The sequence below is a fragment of the Falco naumanni genome, chromosome 12 (assembly GCF_017639655.2).
Source record: "Falco naumanni isolate bFalNau1 chromosome 12, bFalNau1.pat, whole genome shotgun sequence".
Lineage (NCBI taxonomy): Eukaryota > Metazoa > Chordata > Aves > Falconiformes > Falconidae > Falco > Falco naumanni.
Window position 1 is genome coordinate 13,584,989 of NC_054065.1, and position 16,218 is coordinate 13,601,206.

A 16,218-nucleotide genomic window follows, 5' to 3' on the forward strand; every position below is an offset into this window, starting at 1 on the left:
GGGCTGGGTCATGGGCATGGGAGCGGCTGTCTGGTTGAAGAAGGTTTAAATACCTGACTCTTTCCATAATCCACAAGGTCTGAGGTGGGGGAAGTTAAGCAATGGAATGAAAGACCAAAATAAATAGGTACCGAAAGAGAGGCAGAGAAGCAATCCTGGGCTCAGGGCTGAGACGACTGTCATCCAACCATTCACAGAGGGCAGCCGATGTGCAACTGCTCTCCCCTTCCCATCCCATCCCACCCCACTCCATCCCTCAACCCCACAGAGACACCTTTTTGTCTGCAGCTCTGACCTGCTCTCATAGTTTCTCCACCCAGCAAGAGTGCTGAGAGAAAGTAAGAGGCGCTCAGAGGCCAACGCTGCAGCCGGATCCAGCTGGGAATTCTCCACCACTTAGTATGGTCCATGTGATGGGTCCCTTCCTGCTCCATCTTCTTCAGGCTGGTGGGTGAGAAGCACAGAGTGGTGGGGAAAGGGCAAAGCAAACCACACAGGGGGCAATTAAATACATGAGAGCCTGGAAGATGCGGATGGATGGAGATACTGAAGCACATGCGGTGCGAGGCAAGATGCTCTGGCCACTGGCACGTGGGGTGGCTGCTGCCCCACGGCCGAGGCTGGCGTTGCTGCAGGGACCTGCAGCTGGAGTGGGGCAGCCCCAGCCAGCGGGAAAGCATGGGGAGACGAGGGGAGTACTGCGATATATCATCCGCTAAGCTGTGGGCTCTGCAGTAAAGAAGGTAACTGTTCTGGTAGAAATTTGTGCTTTAATATATTTTTGTTTGTTTGTTTGTTTAAAACAAGTTCCCACTTCCCTGAGGAAGCCCTGTCCGACATTCCCAAGGAAACATGGGGGTGTTTTTTCCTCCTTCATTTGCTCTTCACACTTCTTCATTCCTATTTTTTGTCCTTCATTCCTTCTTTTCTGTGTGTTTCTGTTTCTTTCCTTCCTTCCTCTCTCTCTCACTCTCTCGTGCACGTGCTGTTAAAAAAAATTTTGTCTTTATTTTTAAATTTTGTTCTAGACATTATGACTTTCTCAAGGAGTGCTCCAGTTCTGAACCAGATCCCTTTGCGTGGTCATGCCTGTCAGTCTTTGGTAACATATGGACACTTTGGTGTGCCAGTGAGGAGGGGAGGAAGAGGAGCAGAGGTGGCTGAGTAGGAAAGGAGCAGGAATGTCTCGGTCTGAAGACAGGAGCGCTCGCTTGCCATCATCTGAGCAGCACGTAAAGGAAGAAAGTCAATGGGCCACAAAGACAAGGGCTGTGCAGGGCTGGGACGCCGCTTCCTGGAAGAGCAACCGCTGCCAGGCAAGAAGAGAGAAAAAGAATTAGTGATGGGATGAATTCAGACCACATCAAACAAGTCAGTGCACGTGCATGTCTTAGACTCTCCTCCCACCTTGAACCTCGAAGCACCTCCCAGATTTGTTGGAAGATCTTTCTAGCCTTCCCTAGAAATTCTTAAGGCTTCCCAAAATTATTTATTTTCTAACTCGGGAGAAAAGGTTGAATCTTGGTTACTTTTGCAATCCAATCCTCCTTTCCTCCCCAGAAGGTTCAACTTGAGTCAAGCAAAAGGTTCTGCTTGTGTTTTGCTTAGAACCTGGCCACCCTAGCCTGAAACACACCTTTAAGTGCACCTGAAATTTTGAAACTTTAAGTGTGTTCTGATTTTTTTGATGTTTGTTTTCCCCTTCACCTTTGGAGTTAAGAAAAATGCTGAATATGACTCTTCCTTAACAAGGTTTTTTCCTTCAAAAATAAATAAGGCAAATGGAACCTTGCTCACAAGTACCTGTCTGGCTCTGGTTTGCACTCCAAACATCTGCTCTCCTGCCCACCTGAGGCATGTTATCAAGGGCACAGGCAGGACTAAGGCACGAGGCACACCAGTGATTCCCACCCAAGGACTAATGCCTATGTACTACTTATGCACCTTGCTACAGCTTCAACCATCTCATTGGTTGAGTCCCACCAACATGTCAATGTGCTCTGAAATCAGCTGCGTGCCCCTACCACATGCATTCACATATGTACTCCCACCAACTCGTTTGCCTCTGAGGCACACACACTCTCACCCTTATTTGGTCCAATTGGCTTCCTTGGACAGTCCCCCTTTTTCAGAGTGACATCATCGATAGCAATGTCCCCTTCATAGCTCGTGCCCCGGACACCTTCGAAGATGATCTGCAAGCAGAGCACGGGACAGAGCCCAGCATGAGACTGCAGTTGTGGAGGACCCTTCCCACACTTCTGCGGAGGTGAGCAGCGCACAGACCAGATCTTATCAGGTCCCCAAGTGAATGATTCCTTCCTTTTTTTCCAGTACTCAATAGGATCTGGAAAGCCGGATCCCACTGCTTACGGGACCAACCCCTGTGTGCTGAGTGTCTGCAGAGTAATAAATGAGCATGAAGAGCTCTGCTTTATTAAGTGTACTGCACTAACAAACCAACCAACACTGAACAGCGCTAGCAAGAGTAACTATTCTTATTTATTATTTTAAATAATAATAAGAGTAATTATTCTTACTTATTATTTCAAAGAACCCGAAAGCATGCTGGTTGTTTTGCCACAGTGCCACAGCTTACCAACCTGCACAGACCCAGCTCCCACAAACAACCCGACAACAGCAAAATAGCATGTTGGGCAAAAGCACCAGCAATAAACGATGCAGTAACGGAGCAGCCCACTTCCTGGGTATGCATCCGTGACTCAGTGAGCAGACAGAGTGCCCAGTTTGTACTCACAAGCTGTCCTAGAGCCCTAACCCAGGGGAAGGGTGGGGGTGGGCTCTTGCAGCACGTGCTAGAAGAAACCTCTAGGGCCCAAAGTCACCAACAAGGACAGCATGCCCCAGCTGCTGAACACCAAGAGACCCGTCGCAGACCTGGTACCAGAAAGAGCTCTTTGACAAGCAGTTTCCAGACCAGCAACAATCAGAAAATTTACAGTGCCAAACTGACGCTTGCACGTAACACAATGGGTGGCTTCAGAGAGAAGAGAATTTGATTTCTGTTCATGCATCAAGCTTTTGCCTTGCCCCAGTTACCCTGGGGGTGCAGAGCTCCCAGTGCCTGACCAGCCCTTGTGCCATAGAAGGAGATGTCTGCTGGGAAGTCTCCTAGAGCCCATGGCACACGGGCAGGACAGGTGGCAGGTGGACCTGACTTACCTGGAAGGGTCCAGGTGGGTTGATGGGCACGTGTGCCTGCTGCCACATGTTCCCCCGGTTCCCACTGAGCGACCAGACCTGAGTGTCGATGGCTCGCTTGTTCCGCACACGAACAAGCAGGTTCAAGGAGCCTGTAAGAGAGAAACCAGGCGCTGGCAAGCCAAGGCAGGCAGGGGACCCCCGGGCTGGTGCCTGGCATAGCTCTGGGGCTCGGCCTCAAGCCACGGCTTTATGCCCTGGCCGGCCCAAGGACAGCCTGCAGAGCCCCAGCAGTAACCTTTGGAGGGAGCCAGCTTTCTCCTGGGTCGATGGGCAAGTGCCACGGGCAATGTTTCATCCATCTGGGCTTCCCAAGGGAGGACACAGGCCCAGATGAAGGCAGAGAGGACAGGATGAGGAAGAAGCAGTCTGTAGCATGGCTGGGGTGGCACAGGAAGGCGGTGGCAGACATGCTAGCTTCAAGTGACCTTCAGTGACATCCCATGTGACCTCCTGCTTGAAGCTGTCTCCAGCTCTACGTGAGGGCAGCACGGCTTTGCCTGGGCAAGTCTTGAAATCCCCTGAGGAAATCAACTTTTCCTAACGTCCAGTATGAACTGCCAGCGCTACCACATGCAGCTGCTGTTTTCTATTATATTAATACTACTGATAAGATTTTGGCTCTGTTTTCTTTGAAACTACCCTTCAAACAAAGGGGTGCCAAGGGCTGATAGCAGCCTTCTCTCTGCCACACTGAGCAAGTCCAGCTCCCTCAGCCTCTCTTCCCCAAGACTTCTGCTCTTGGCCCTTGCCTATCCTGATGCCCCACTGTTGGACTCACACCAGTTTCTCTACATCCCACTTGAACTGGAGTCCAGGACACATGTTTGCTTCTCCCCAGTCACCACTAACACCTGATATATGCTGTGCAGCTTACAGCCCTCTCCTTGCCCTGGCCCTGGCCATCAGCTGCAGAAACACAACCTGTGTCCTCAGCTGCCACTTGCCCTGGAAGAAGCCTTGGAGCAAGCAGCTGCTCTTTGCTACTGCTGGGTGGCATTGCCTGTACCACAGTGCCTGTACAAGCCCAGCCCCATATTTTCAGAACGACACAAAGATCCCGTGAATGAACACCAACTTCGAGTTCTTTCAAACAAAACAATTCCCTAAAGGTTTCATCTGCCATTAAACCAAAACCAAACCAAACCAATCTCAAGGCATTTCCAGGTCTCACTTTGAAAACAGTGTCGCAGGCCCCTACCCTCCACCCCCAAATGAAACCATCTCAGTTTGTCTTCCTGCAGTATCTTTTTAGTAATCCTCTCACCTGGCTTTTTTTCCTTTTTTGTTTCAGTGAAAAAACTTTTTTAAACCTTTGCTCAGGGTTGACCTGAAATATTTTTTCCTCTTTCTTTTTTTTTTTTTTTTTTCCCCAATTCAGCTGGCAAACCAAAAAAATCAATTACTCTAGTCATGCTCTTGCTCATCAGTGTTTCTGGTCTCCATACACAGACATATTACACCTGAGAGCAGAGAGGCAATAATAACCTTTACGTACATGTCCATAGACTGCGCTTGGAATGCTGTAATCCTACCTGGGTACGCCCTTCTGAGAGGCAGCAGTGAGAGGTAAGGGGACAAGACAGCGAAAGAGACTTTCCTACACAACCTCCCTCCTACAAGGTCCCCTGAAATTCTTCATTCTTGGCACATCAGCCTTGGGGGCACTGTGTGAAGGACAGGGACCTGGAAGTACCACTGTCAAGTGCCTGGCTGTCAGAAAGTGAGGGATACATCACAGGGAGTTCAGAGATGCGTAATAAAGATGATGAAATGTTTAGATTCTGAGTGGCTGACTTACAAGAAAAGGTTAAAAGAATGAAATATGTGTATAATTTAGTGAACTGAGAAAAGAGGGACATGTTATTGCCTGGAAATATTCAGAAGCATTAGCGCTAAGGCTAGCTGAGGAAACTAGACAGCCTGACAGGACAAGGGACAGTGTATCCAATTCCTTTCCCTGGTGGTACCCATTTTGGGATGCACACCACAATCAAAGATAAGAGTGAAATAACGTGTTTCTCTCTCTCTTGAGAGCAGCTGGCACTGCACAACCCTGGAGAACCAGAGATAAGCAAGTGGGGTCTCCTTCCTGGAAACACGGTGCCAAGGATGAGAGGAGTCACTACGGGAGCCTCCAGCAAAACCAGCTTTGAGCCACTTGTTTCTTGGTGTTGTTCCATCCCTCAGGAGCTTCCTACAAAGTCTCTCTAGCCTCTCTAAGAAAGAGACCTAGTCCTCACGGAGGCCCTTGGCCAAACGGATGGCCCACGCAGGAACTACATAACCCCATACATCAACGTCAATAGGAGCGTGTTCAGAACAGCTAATTACAGATGCCAGAGTCAGTGAGGTGTGGGATTGAGAGTTAATAAAGAATTAACATGAAGCTGCTAGCAATCAAAGGTTAAAACCAACCACTGTCTGTTCTACCCTCATTTGGGAACTTGCAGCTCGGATCTGCCATGAGAGAGCCTGGCTGAGCAACAAGCACTGGGACAAATCAGGCAGCAAATGACCTTTGATGCCCTAGGAAAAAGGTGAAGGTGAGCTAGAAGGAGACCCAGACAAGCATCTGGAATGCAAATTACTTCCCCCAAAGCACTAGCTGTGAATACCTGGCCTCAACCCAGACTAAGCCTGAATATATCCTGGCTGACAGCTCCATGTCCTTGCAGCATCAGTAAAAAGGTTTCAACCTTTCGCCCCCCCAAATTCCCTAATGGAACAATACCGAATATGATCAGGCATTTTTCAAATGGTTTGCAACTGGAAAGGAAGCTCCCTTACCTGCCCACCACATGCAGTGTTTCACACCCCTGTCCACACAAGGAAAGCTGAAGGACAAAACAGATGAGCAGCATGTCCATGACTACCTTACAAATCAGTCTGAGTTGTGAAGGGGAGCCACATCCTGTAGCCCTACCTGCTAAGTTACAGATCCTGAATCTGGGAAAGAACCACAACACCTCCCTTTCCCAGTAATGCTGTCACTGGGAATGTGCTGGGAGGCATGGCAGAGAATCCAGGACTTCAAACTAAACAGGGATGAAGCCTCTATCCCATCTGAAATGGGTCCACAGTGTTGTAGATGTTAAAAATTTTGCAGGTCTTCTACTTTATTCCCTTTTACCACATGTCAGTCTGCCACAACCTGCCAGTCAAATTTAAGGGCCTGTGATGGAGGTCCTTGGAAATGAACCTTTCAGACCTGAGCTCCAGGCAGATCCATAAAACATTGCAGTCCTGAACTACAGAGAGCTCCGAGTCATCTTTCCAATTGCTCAGAGCTTCTTTATCTCCACTTTTCAGTCTGGCCCCAAAAGCCAACTGTGTGATGGAACAAGTGCTGCTGAGCTTTGTGTTTTCCAAGGGAAAATCTCAGGCTGAAAAGGGAGGTGGAGCCTATGCAGATATTGACATCCATAGCTCCTGAACTCTGGTGAATTCACACCTGCCCACACTCGCCTACAGGCAAACCAGCATACCTGTTTCACGTCTTATTAATCATCTTCACTCCCTGTGTAGCTTTCAGCATGTTACAGAAGTTCAGACCAAACCAGCCACCTGATGCTTGTAAGATGCCCCTCCTAGAGCACAGACTATATTTCCAAATCCCACTTTGAAGGAGGTGGCCAATGCACAGTCCACACATCTGCAGAGTGTGAGGAGCTCATTCACAGCTGTGAACTGACCTGCCACATGATCCTTAGCAAACTGCTTTTACCTACTTTTATCTGCTGACATGATATGATGATGATAATCGAGAAGGATCACGACACACACTGACTCACTTAGAGGGGAACTCAGAAACATAGCAAACATTTCAGGAGACCTGAGCAAGAAGACACTGGGGAACAGAAGTGCCTGAACTCTCCTGCCTTTCCAGTGGTCACAAACTGAAGAAGAACCAAAGTGGGACCTGCTCTCCAACTCCCATCCCTCCACCAGTGGAGATGTGAAAGGCCCATCTGGGGTGTTCCCCAGTGCCAGCTTTTGCAGCCACCTCTTTTCCCTGGTTTTGTATACTAAAATCATGCCAGATTTCCTATATCGGAGTCCAAATCTAGCTGGTCAGTTTTGTTACCTACTTCTGTCACTGTCACCCCTTCCCCATCTCCCATCAGATGTGCCTGGGATTTCCTAAGGGCACCTGCTGGTGAGGCACACACAAAGACAGGCCATCTATCTGCTGCTAAATCTCTCCAGCTGACCAGAGACAGACAAACACAAGGGAAATCCCAGGACACCAGCAATCCTGTTGTTACCTCTCCCTATACAAGGCAATCTTTGCATTTGTCTCGTAATCTGTATTATTCCTTCTTCCCAACCAAAAGGGAGAATAAAGGCCAGTGACAAGTGATGAGGAATCAGTTACAGGGAGAGTGAGCCATACCTTCTGCTGGCTGCCTTTAAAACCAGAGCTGGCATTTCAAAAGAGCGGCACTCACACAAAAGAGCACCAGCTGGGCTGCCAGATAGAGTAGCCCAAGGGATGCCTTTAAATGTTACCTTCTCACAACAAGAAAAGGTCTTCTTTCAGTTTCCATGGGATGGGGACTTCACTGTCACATTGAATAGCAGTGGAGATCCAGAAGAGCCGGCTCAGGCAGCACTGGGAGGGAGGCAGTGTCTGTAAGGGCAGGGCCACGTGCACAGTCCCTGCAGGATGGCAGAGAAGGTAGAGGTTTCCTCAAGAGCTCTCCATGGGGCAGCTGGAGGGGGCTAATGCAGGGCGATGCCGTGGGGAAAGGCTGAGATACAGCCCAGTTTACATGGCTCGGATGGAAGGCAGGCAGCCGGAGTGGCTCGGAAGCAAAGGGAAGATGATGCTGCATGCTGAGAGGTGGGGTGCTGTGCCAAGTGCAGCAGTGTTGGGGTCTGCAGACAAGTTAGTTGACTTCAAAGACTTAGTCGTGTACCTTTAAGACAGCCACAAATTGTCAGGTATGTAAACAGGATGTGAAGAATCGGAACTAAAAACCCGCAGCATACGGGCACCTACAGCAACAGCAAACAGCAAGCAAGAAGAAGGACACAAAAACCTATCAGGGTCTGACACATGTACTGTCTAAGATATATAAATAGTTTGTATAAACAATAAAGGCCATTTTGTCTGAACCCAGCCATGCAGATATAGTGTTTTTTCAGTCTGCCTCGACCTGCGTCACCACATTTGGTGACTCCAACGTGACCCACACAGCAAAGCTCGGTGGAGTGGGAAGGGATGGCTGTTGGGATCCACAGGAGGAGCTGGGCTGGCCACACGCTTGCATGCAGCCTGGTCTCACTGTGCTGCACTCCTGCAGGATCCCTTCTCCAGCACCAGGTGATTTCAGGAGATGAGTTATCCGTAAGAAGTCCTGTCTGCAGCCCCAGTTTAGGTTTGGCACCCAACTGGGAATCCAGGGCTGAAAGCCCTTACGGAAATTCCCACAGCATTTCAGCTGCAGGCAAGCAGACTGAGATAAGAGGAAGAAACTGATTCATGGCGAGAGATGGGCAGTGTATGGCAAGAGATCCATGGTGTGGAGAGGACTCAACCCGGCAGAGTCACCTGCAGAGCCAGTATCAGGGAAAGAGCTCTCACCTTTCTAACAGGGGCTCTGAGCTCTTCTTATGCGTGGTTTAGTGTTAATACCACTGATCACAGACTGAAAGCCCAAAGCTTAGTGCAGGTAAATCCCAGGAGCGAACAACAGTCCCCACGAAGGATCTATTACTGTTCATAAACCTTGCAACAAACACAAGTCTCTCTCACACAAGTCTCTCTCCCTCTCTCATTTAAATGGATGTTAATAAATAGCAGTCAGTGTCAGGCTGGTATTCTCAGCTGCAGTGCTGTGGGGGAAAGTTACTGCTCTGAGAGCTAGAAAGCAGAGGGTGGAAAAACAACTGTAGCACAGATAGAGATGAAGAAATAATATTCATTTTATTCATTTCTAGAAATTCATAATTTCTAGAAATATAAGTTGTCTTCGTGCCACGATAGGATGTGTTTACTCTTTCACAGTCTCTAAAGATGCTTCATACATTAACATATGTGGAGTAAGACAATGAAAACCTCTTGGCTACTCTCCACTCCCGATTACAGAGAACTTTATTTCTACATGTCTTTAACTGATCTCAGCCTGGTGTGCAGGGTCCCCTGTGTCCAGTCTCAAGGTCACCCCACAGATCCCTTCCTGCAGCCACTGCTGCAGTAACTTCAGAGTCGGAGGGTTCAGAGAGCTCATCAATAGCAGGAAAATTGAGTCTTGGTCAGTTTGGAAAGCACCGCTATCCCACCTCTACTCATAAGGCATCTCCATTGGCTTTAGAGAGGCACTGAGCATCTTCAGTGCTGTGCTGCAGGATGGCTAATTGCTACGGGACAGTCTCTTTCTGCTTCATTATGGTGGGGAGGCTATAGTGAAAGGGATCAAGGGAATCAAAGCCTCCAGTTTCCTGCTGTGGCTGGGACTTTCTGGGGATATAAACAGCAATACATTAAGTTTTGATTGGCAATGTTTCCCCTACAGCAAACCTGTGAAAATTACTTATATCTGGCTACAGGGAATTTTCTTTGGATTTTACTGTGGATTTAAAAAATCAAAGAAACAAACACATTTCCACCCCTGACCTCCTAAACTACCATCAAATGAGAACAGGTTTCAAGCAATATCCCCTGATGTGGCAAAGCCAATTGCAGATATTGATCTATGATCCATCACTATCTATCTGACCTGTTTGGCATGCATATGAATTCTGGATGGAGGGAATGCACCAGCAGAGAAGCCACAACAGTGCAATGTAAAGAGGCAAAGTGGACACACGGCTGGACCCCTGGGGTGGGGGGAGAGGCTGGGTGGGGGGACCTGGGGCATGCAGGCAGTGGGGTGAATGCAATGGTATGGTCATGTCTGCCGTGTGATGAGGAATGTGAGTGCTAACGGGAGGAAGGCAGGCAAACTACAACTCCAGCTCCTTCTCTCCGGCATATCTCCACCTGTCTGTGTACACAGAGAGCAGATGGTGATATGGTAGAAGCAGACTTGCAATGGAGCTATGCTTCAGCTCCTTTGCTCATTTGATCCACGGTCTAATTAGAGAAAGTGTTGGCACAGAAAGATGAATGATACAAGACTTCCATCTTTGATGATGTGTGTATGGAACAAAATACTGTCACCTCCTTTTGATGGAAAATTCCCTCAGAGGCTGTTGGTGACCAGTAACAGGCTTTCTGTGTGTGGACAACAGGAAGTGGTTTAAGGAATTTAAAAAGAGAGGAAAAAAATCCCTGCACTCCACAACATTAAATTTATGCTATCTTAGAAGAACAAAGGCCCATCCAATATGTGGCCAGAACAGAGTGAAGGGAGTGTACAGAGCCTGGCATTTAAAAGACAAGAATTGGAGTCCTTGGGCTTCTTGCCAGCTTCACATCCGATTCATTATACCATCTTGCTTAATCACATCCCTTTCCCATACTTAAAACATTTTGCAGGGGACAATGTGGACAGACTATGTCCTTCGCTACAGGACAGACTGGGTGTCTGACTGTCAGGTCCAAGCCCAGCTGTGTTTTCACAGCCCCTGAACGCTGCCGTGGGCAGCAGCTCTGCTCCCATGTGCCAGCTCACCACGCTGCTGTGCTGCACGGCGCTTCCCATAGCCAGCGCAGGAGTCATCATGGCAATCCACAGCAGATCTGACTATGGGATCAGGCTAGGAGCAGGTTCTCACTGCCTAACACCTGCTGAGCTGTGGTCCCGCTTGCCTTCAGTCCAGACACTGTGCCTAGTAGCAACCAGGTCCTCAGTTTCCCCAAACCTCCTGGAAACCTCCTGCCCTTTGCAGGCAGAGGGAGGCAGGCAGGCAGGATGGTACCTACCACTCTCTCTCAGCTGGACGCAAGCTTGTTTACAGCCCAGCAAAGCAGAAAACAAACAGCGTCATGAGCTAGGCGAGTCTCCAAACACCTGCACTCAAGCACATGTCCCTCTCCATCACCAAGCCCAGCAGGGAGAGTGTGCACTCAGCCCACGGGGACCAGACAGACTCTCCAGAGCTTGCTCTTCCTAACCCCAGCTCAGGGGACACAAATGTTTTCCCAGAGAGGTGGTGACTGACCCACATCAATGGGACTGGGAAGCACACAGTAATCTTGGGGACAATGATGGGAAAGGATCTTAGTGTGTGTCCCCTGCTTCCTTACTGAGCAGGATGGTGCTTGAGCTGCCTTGCTAGTCTTTTTGCCCCCTAGCAGCCTCAAATGTGCTGCCAAGCCCCATTCCTGCAAGGTGATGCTCCATCATGAGATGGAGATCCTGCCCCTGGCATTCATCCTGCCTTGCTATAGCCCCCTCCACACTGGTATATGCAGCATGCTGTCAGAAGGCACTGCCCAGATGCAGAGAAGTTCCCATTTGCTCTGTGTCCTCTGTGCCATGATAATTCATGCTAACAGCCCAGCATCTTGCGTGACTCCCTCCATAACCAGTACGTCTGATAATTTACAACATCTGTCTGTCCATATACCTCTCTACACAGAGATTCTTTCTCATGGGATTTCTCACTCTTCAGGAAATACCACCAGTCCCCAAATGGAGGAATCTGCATTACAAGAAAACCCATAGATTTGTCGGAAATGTCTCCTGTTGTTTTATGCTCCAGAACTGCCTCAGCTTGTTTTTAACCACAGATACTTGCAAAGGCTAAGGATGTGCACCCTTAGAGACCTCCACACCTAAGAAGGAGAGGATGTAGCCGTGGAAAGTAGTTCTTCTGGACATTCTGAGCAGAACTCCATCTCTAGAGACTGAGAACAACCTGTACCACCCCTTATCTAGGGCTTTCCCTTTTGCTCCTAGCAAGGATCCCCCATACAAAAACACACACAAGGTTGTAGCGTGCCTGAAGGCACGGAGCAGGGTGAGATATAACCTGGTCTAAATGCAGTTGTGCAGCTCCTCTTATATCCACCCATCCCTAAGAAAGGAGTTATGACCTTTCCATAGCCACTACTTCTACCTAAGTAGCCAGAGAGTTCATCTTTGCCTTTTGGGAGCTCTCCAAGCAAGCCTGCAATAATACGATCTGTGTAAATGCAGAGCAGGCAGAAACAGACCCTTCTTAAACAGCAATGTTGCATTCCTTGCTGAGCTTGAATAGATTAACTAGAGTTGGATCAAATCCTTTTTTTTTTGTCTGTTTAACAGAAAGAAAAAACCCCCACCTTGTCAGTGAAATTCTGTTGGGAGGGGAGATGTACTAAAGGTCCAAAGTGTGTGGTCAGGGAAAGCTGGCTGTAGTAGCAGAAGGAAACGATTTCAGCAGAGTAAGGGGAAAGGGTGGTTCAGGGGTAAGCTCAGAGTTGGTCACTAGTCAGGGCCACAGCTGTGTATGAGCCCAGTGCTGCCTCTGACAGCCCCAGGCAGGGCAGAGGGAGCCCCGGGTGCTCAGCACCGAAGTGGAGGCCACTGCCTTCTCTGTGCAGCTCCTGGCCAGCAGGATGGGACGTGCTGGTGGGGATGCACCCGCAAAGCTCTGACTCCCCCAGGGCAAGGTGGGCAGCTTCTGTGGGCCCGAAACCAGCCCAGCCCTGCTGCCCTTATTGTGGTCTTAAACCTCCCAAACACAGCACCATCTTGCCCTTAATTTAATGAGCAATTGGGAGACTATTTCTGCACCATTCCTGGTGGACACGTGGGGCTGGGGGGATGGAAGGCATGTGAATTAGCCTTTATGGGGCATGGGATGGGGAAGCGGGGTTGGGCCCAGCTTCAGCTGCCAGCAAAACCACCTGCACAGGGGCTTGGTATGTCCAGACAGGGCTCCAGAGGAAGCCCAGGGGGTGACTTGGTGGGTTCAGACTCCTGTTTGTCCTGAGTAGGAAGACAGCCAGTGCTGGTCTTTGTCAGACACACCACCCTCTCTTCTCACCTGGCAGCCTGCATCACTCAACTCCCTCCTAAAGCTGAGTGCTGTATATTAGAGCATCTAAATTAATCTCAAGGCCCAGAATAAACTGTTTAAATTATGGTCCTAAGACCCTACAGAGAGTAGATGCCAGGTCATGACTTGTCATTACAAAGACCAAGTCCAAGGCAGGGTTTGAGACTTACTCTGGTGAAGCACCTGTGGAGATAAGCCTCCACAGGCAGCAATGCTGAGCAGCCTGTGGACAGGATCGTTACACTTGCTCTGCGACTCAGGTGAGTGAGCTGCAGCAGCACACCTTTCTTTCCGTCCAACGCTTTCTGGAATCGAGCAGTCTGAAGGCAGCCGGGAAGCTCCTTCCCTCTTATTGTCGCCGTACCTGGTGGTCCCCAGCAGTGCTGGGCAGTATCTTAGGGAGGAGAGACCAACCTGGGGGAAAATGGGAGTCCAAGGACCGTAGCAAGAAGGAGACCATGAATAGGCAACTTTTCCCATCGATTCTGCAGACTCAGCATAGCTGCTGTGGGGGTCTGCTTGCTCCTTGTTCACCCTCTGTTTCTTGACATGCCCAGATGCCTCCAGGCAAATGCTTTCTCTTCTCCCAGCTTTGATAACGGACCCTTTCATCTTTGCCACCAGAGACAGCTGGGTCCTTTGCGCAATTCATGTGCTCAGCCCTCAGACTGAGAGCACGCGCTGCGCTCAGCTCTCAGAGGAGCTGAAACAGAAGTCTGCTTCATAGACACTGCCAGGCTTAAAAGAGCTCAACAGCCAGGCCGGGGGAGTCTGCCTGCCTCCCTTCTGAGGGCAGGCTTCACAAAGACCTCAGCCAGAGAGGAGGGAGCTTCCCAGAGCCCCCAGATTACAAGTGGTGCGTGTGGAACGCTTCCTGACAAAAATCCTGCAGAAGCAGATGTACTTAGGCTGAGGAAGACATCACCTGTCTCTTCTCTATCCCTATTAACAACCATCATCACCCACTCTGTGGTCTCAGTGTGGGGAACCAAGCATGGGGCAGCTGCACGGCTGCAGGGCTTGGAGCAGATGGGCTGTTTTAGTGTGATGCTGAAGCCAGCAAGACAGAAGGAATGAGCAGCTGAGATCACATATTCTTCCTGTTGAACTGAAGACACCTCTCAAAATGTGTTCTCTGACCTCCTCTTCTGCCTGACCCACGGAAACATGAGAGGTGACTGTTTCAGGCCTGGGAAGCGGTTTGCTGCAGGAGGGCTGCTGGAGTAGGCTGTGTTCCCAGCTCTGAGGCAAGATGCACTGTAGCAAGAGACTACTTTTCTGTTTCATGCCTGGCTGTACTTTTACCAGAAAACTTCCAAAAACTTCCAGGGGACTGGCTGAGACAGTGAGACTCCCGACCTTGACCCGCAAGCTCCTTCAGGTGCTGGGGTGCCTGTTGTCCCTGCAGAGGTCCCTCTGGGAGAGGCAGTCACTCCTGGAGGTAATGGTGCTGACTGACATTTGTTGAACATTTTTTGATTTTCTGGGAAGCGTTTCAATACATGTTACAAAACCATGTCTTCCTGAAGTTCAAGAACAGATTGGGGTGGTTGCCCAACTAGTGCAAGATAGTTGTGCACTCTGCCCCCCCCCCCAGTCTTTATCCTGCCAGAACACTTGGGGGCAGGGGGAGTCTCCAAATGTGCACCTGGAATGACCGGCTTCAGTCTCCGCTAGTACAATTATGGCACCGCTGAAATAGGCAATGGTCCATGGAGAGAAGGGAAGAGCAGCCTGGGAGTACTAAAGAACTAGCTGGATATGCACTGAGAGCTCCTGTTTCCTCTTAAGTGTCTGTTAAGTTTTGTATCTAGCAATTCCAGGGTCTGAATAATTGATACAACATCTCAGGAGATAATCAGGTTGCAGTATATCCTTAGAGCTACTCAACTTGGCACAACACTGCTGCTGCTGCTGGGAGCCAAGTCTGGATGGAAAGATGCTTTGCTGAGAGCCTGGTGGAAGGGAGGGGGGATCATAGCAGCTTCCCACCAGACAAACAACTCTGACTCCAATCAGGTGAGCAGGAGCAAAGACGATCTGTGAGGATTCAGGGCATGTGCAAATGAATTGGTGTCAGCAATCCGTGCCCCTGACAACCTTCCCAACAAATTCTGCACCAGGAATGTGGTCAGATCATGACTGGTAAAACAGAAGAAGAGGACTTTTGAAGGCGGCAACATTTCAGTGGCTATTTGCACTGGGAACTTGATTCAGTAATGCACTTTTAGCAAGGGGCACGGAAAGGCAGAGATCAGTGTACTCAAATTCAAGGTACTAGAGCAGAATGCCTGCATCAACAGGAAGACATGTTATTTGTGGAATAAAAATGACATGGAGCCAACCCACATCTGAATACCTTTCCCTCCTCTCCAAGTCTTCTTCAGCTTTACATGCCAAGATCTTTGGTTTAGGGATCAGTCCCACATCTGCACACCATGTCAAGCAAGCTGTTGGTGCTCTTTGTCAGTAAACATCCAGTGAAGGTATAGACATACAGTATTTACTGGGCTGCAGCAAGCGTAACTGAAGGGAGTTCTCTGCCCTTGGTTATGCAGGAAGTTTGATTAGATGATGTATTGGTCCCATCTGGTCTTAATAATCTTTAAATCTATGGCTCTAATCCAAAGTCCACTGAAGTCTTTAGCAAAACAACGACTTTTAATGGTTTTTGGTTCAGAGCCACTGTATTGAACCTACAGAGCTTGAATGACACTTTACAAATACGTGGTTATCTTGCCAGGTATTTATAATCCTTGCTTGTGATCATGGTATTTGACTAACTTCCCCCCAGAAACAAGCAGATACTACCAGAAGAGACCACAGTCTATACAAAGGGTCCACGCCATAGCCCACAGGAAGCTACTGGATGTCTGCACAAAACATTAGTCAAATACGCATCTATTGATGGAGGAGCAAGTAAAGCCAAGAACCCATCTAAAGAAGTGGAAAGGTTATTAAAAAAACTGAATACATTTTTTCATTACAAACTGTTCACTTAATTCTAACTGCAACTTGTTTTCAAGAGCCTAGAGGGAAGTGAATCATACTCATTAGGAA

General features: G+C 49.0%; 1 protein-coding gene across 2 annotated transcripts in view; it reads right to left on the bottom strand.

The window, feature by feature from the left end:
- MDGA1 (MAM domain containing glycosylphosphatidylinositol anchor 1) overlaps positions 1–16,218 on the bottom strand; it is a 154,486-nt gene that overhangs the window by 8,518 nt on the left and 129,750 nt on the right. For both annotated transcript variants that reach the window (XM_040612262.1, XM_040612261.1), the window contains exons 15-17: positions 3,184–3,314; positions 2,087–2,195; positions 296–1,309 (exon numbers count right to left, since the gene is read on the bottom strand). In XM_040612262.1, the coding sequence (XP_040468196.1) occupies positions 1,218–1,309; positions 2,087–2,195; positions 3,184–3,314 (332 nt within the window). In that variant the 3' untranslated portion in view covers positions 296–1,217. The remainder of the gene's footprint in view (positions 1–295; positions 1,310–2,086; positions 2,196–3,183; positions 3,315–16,218) is intronic.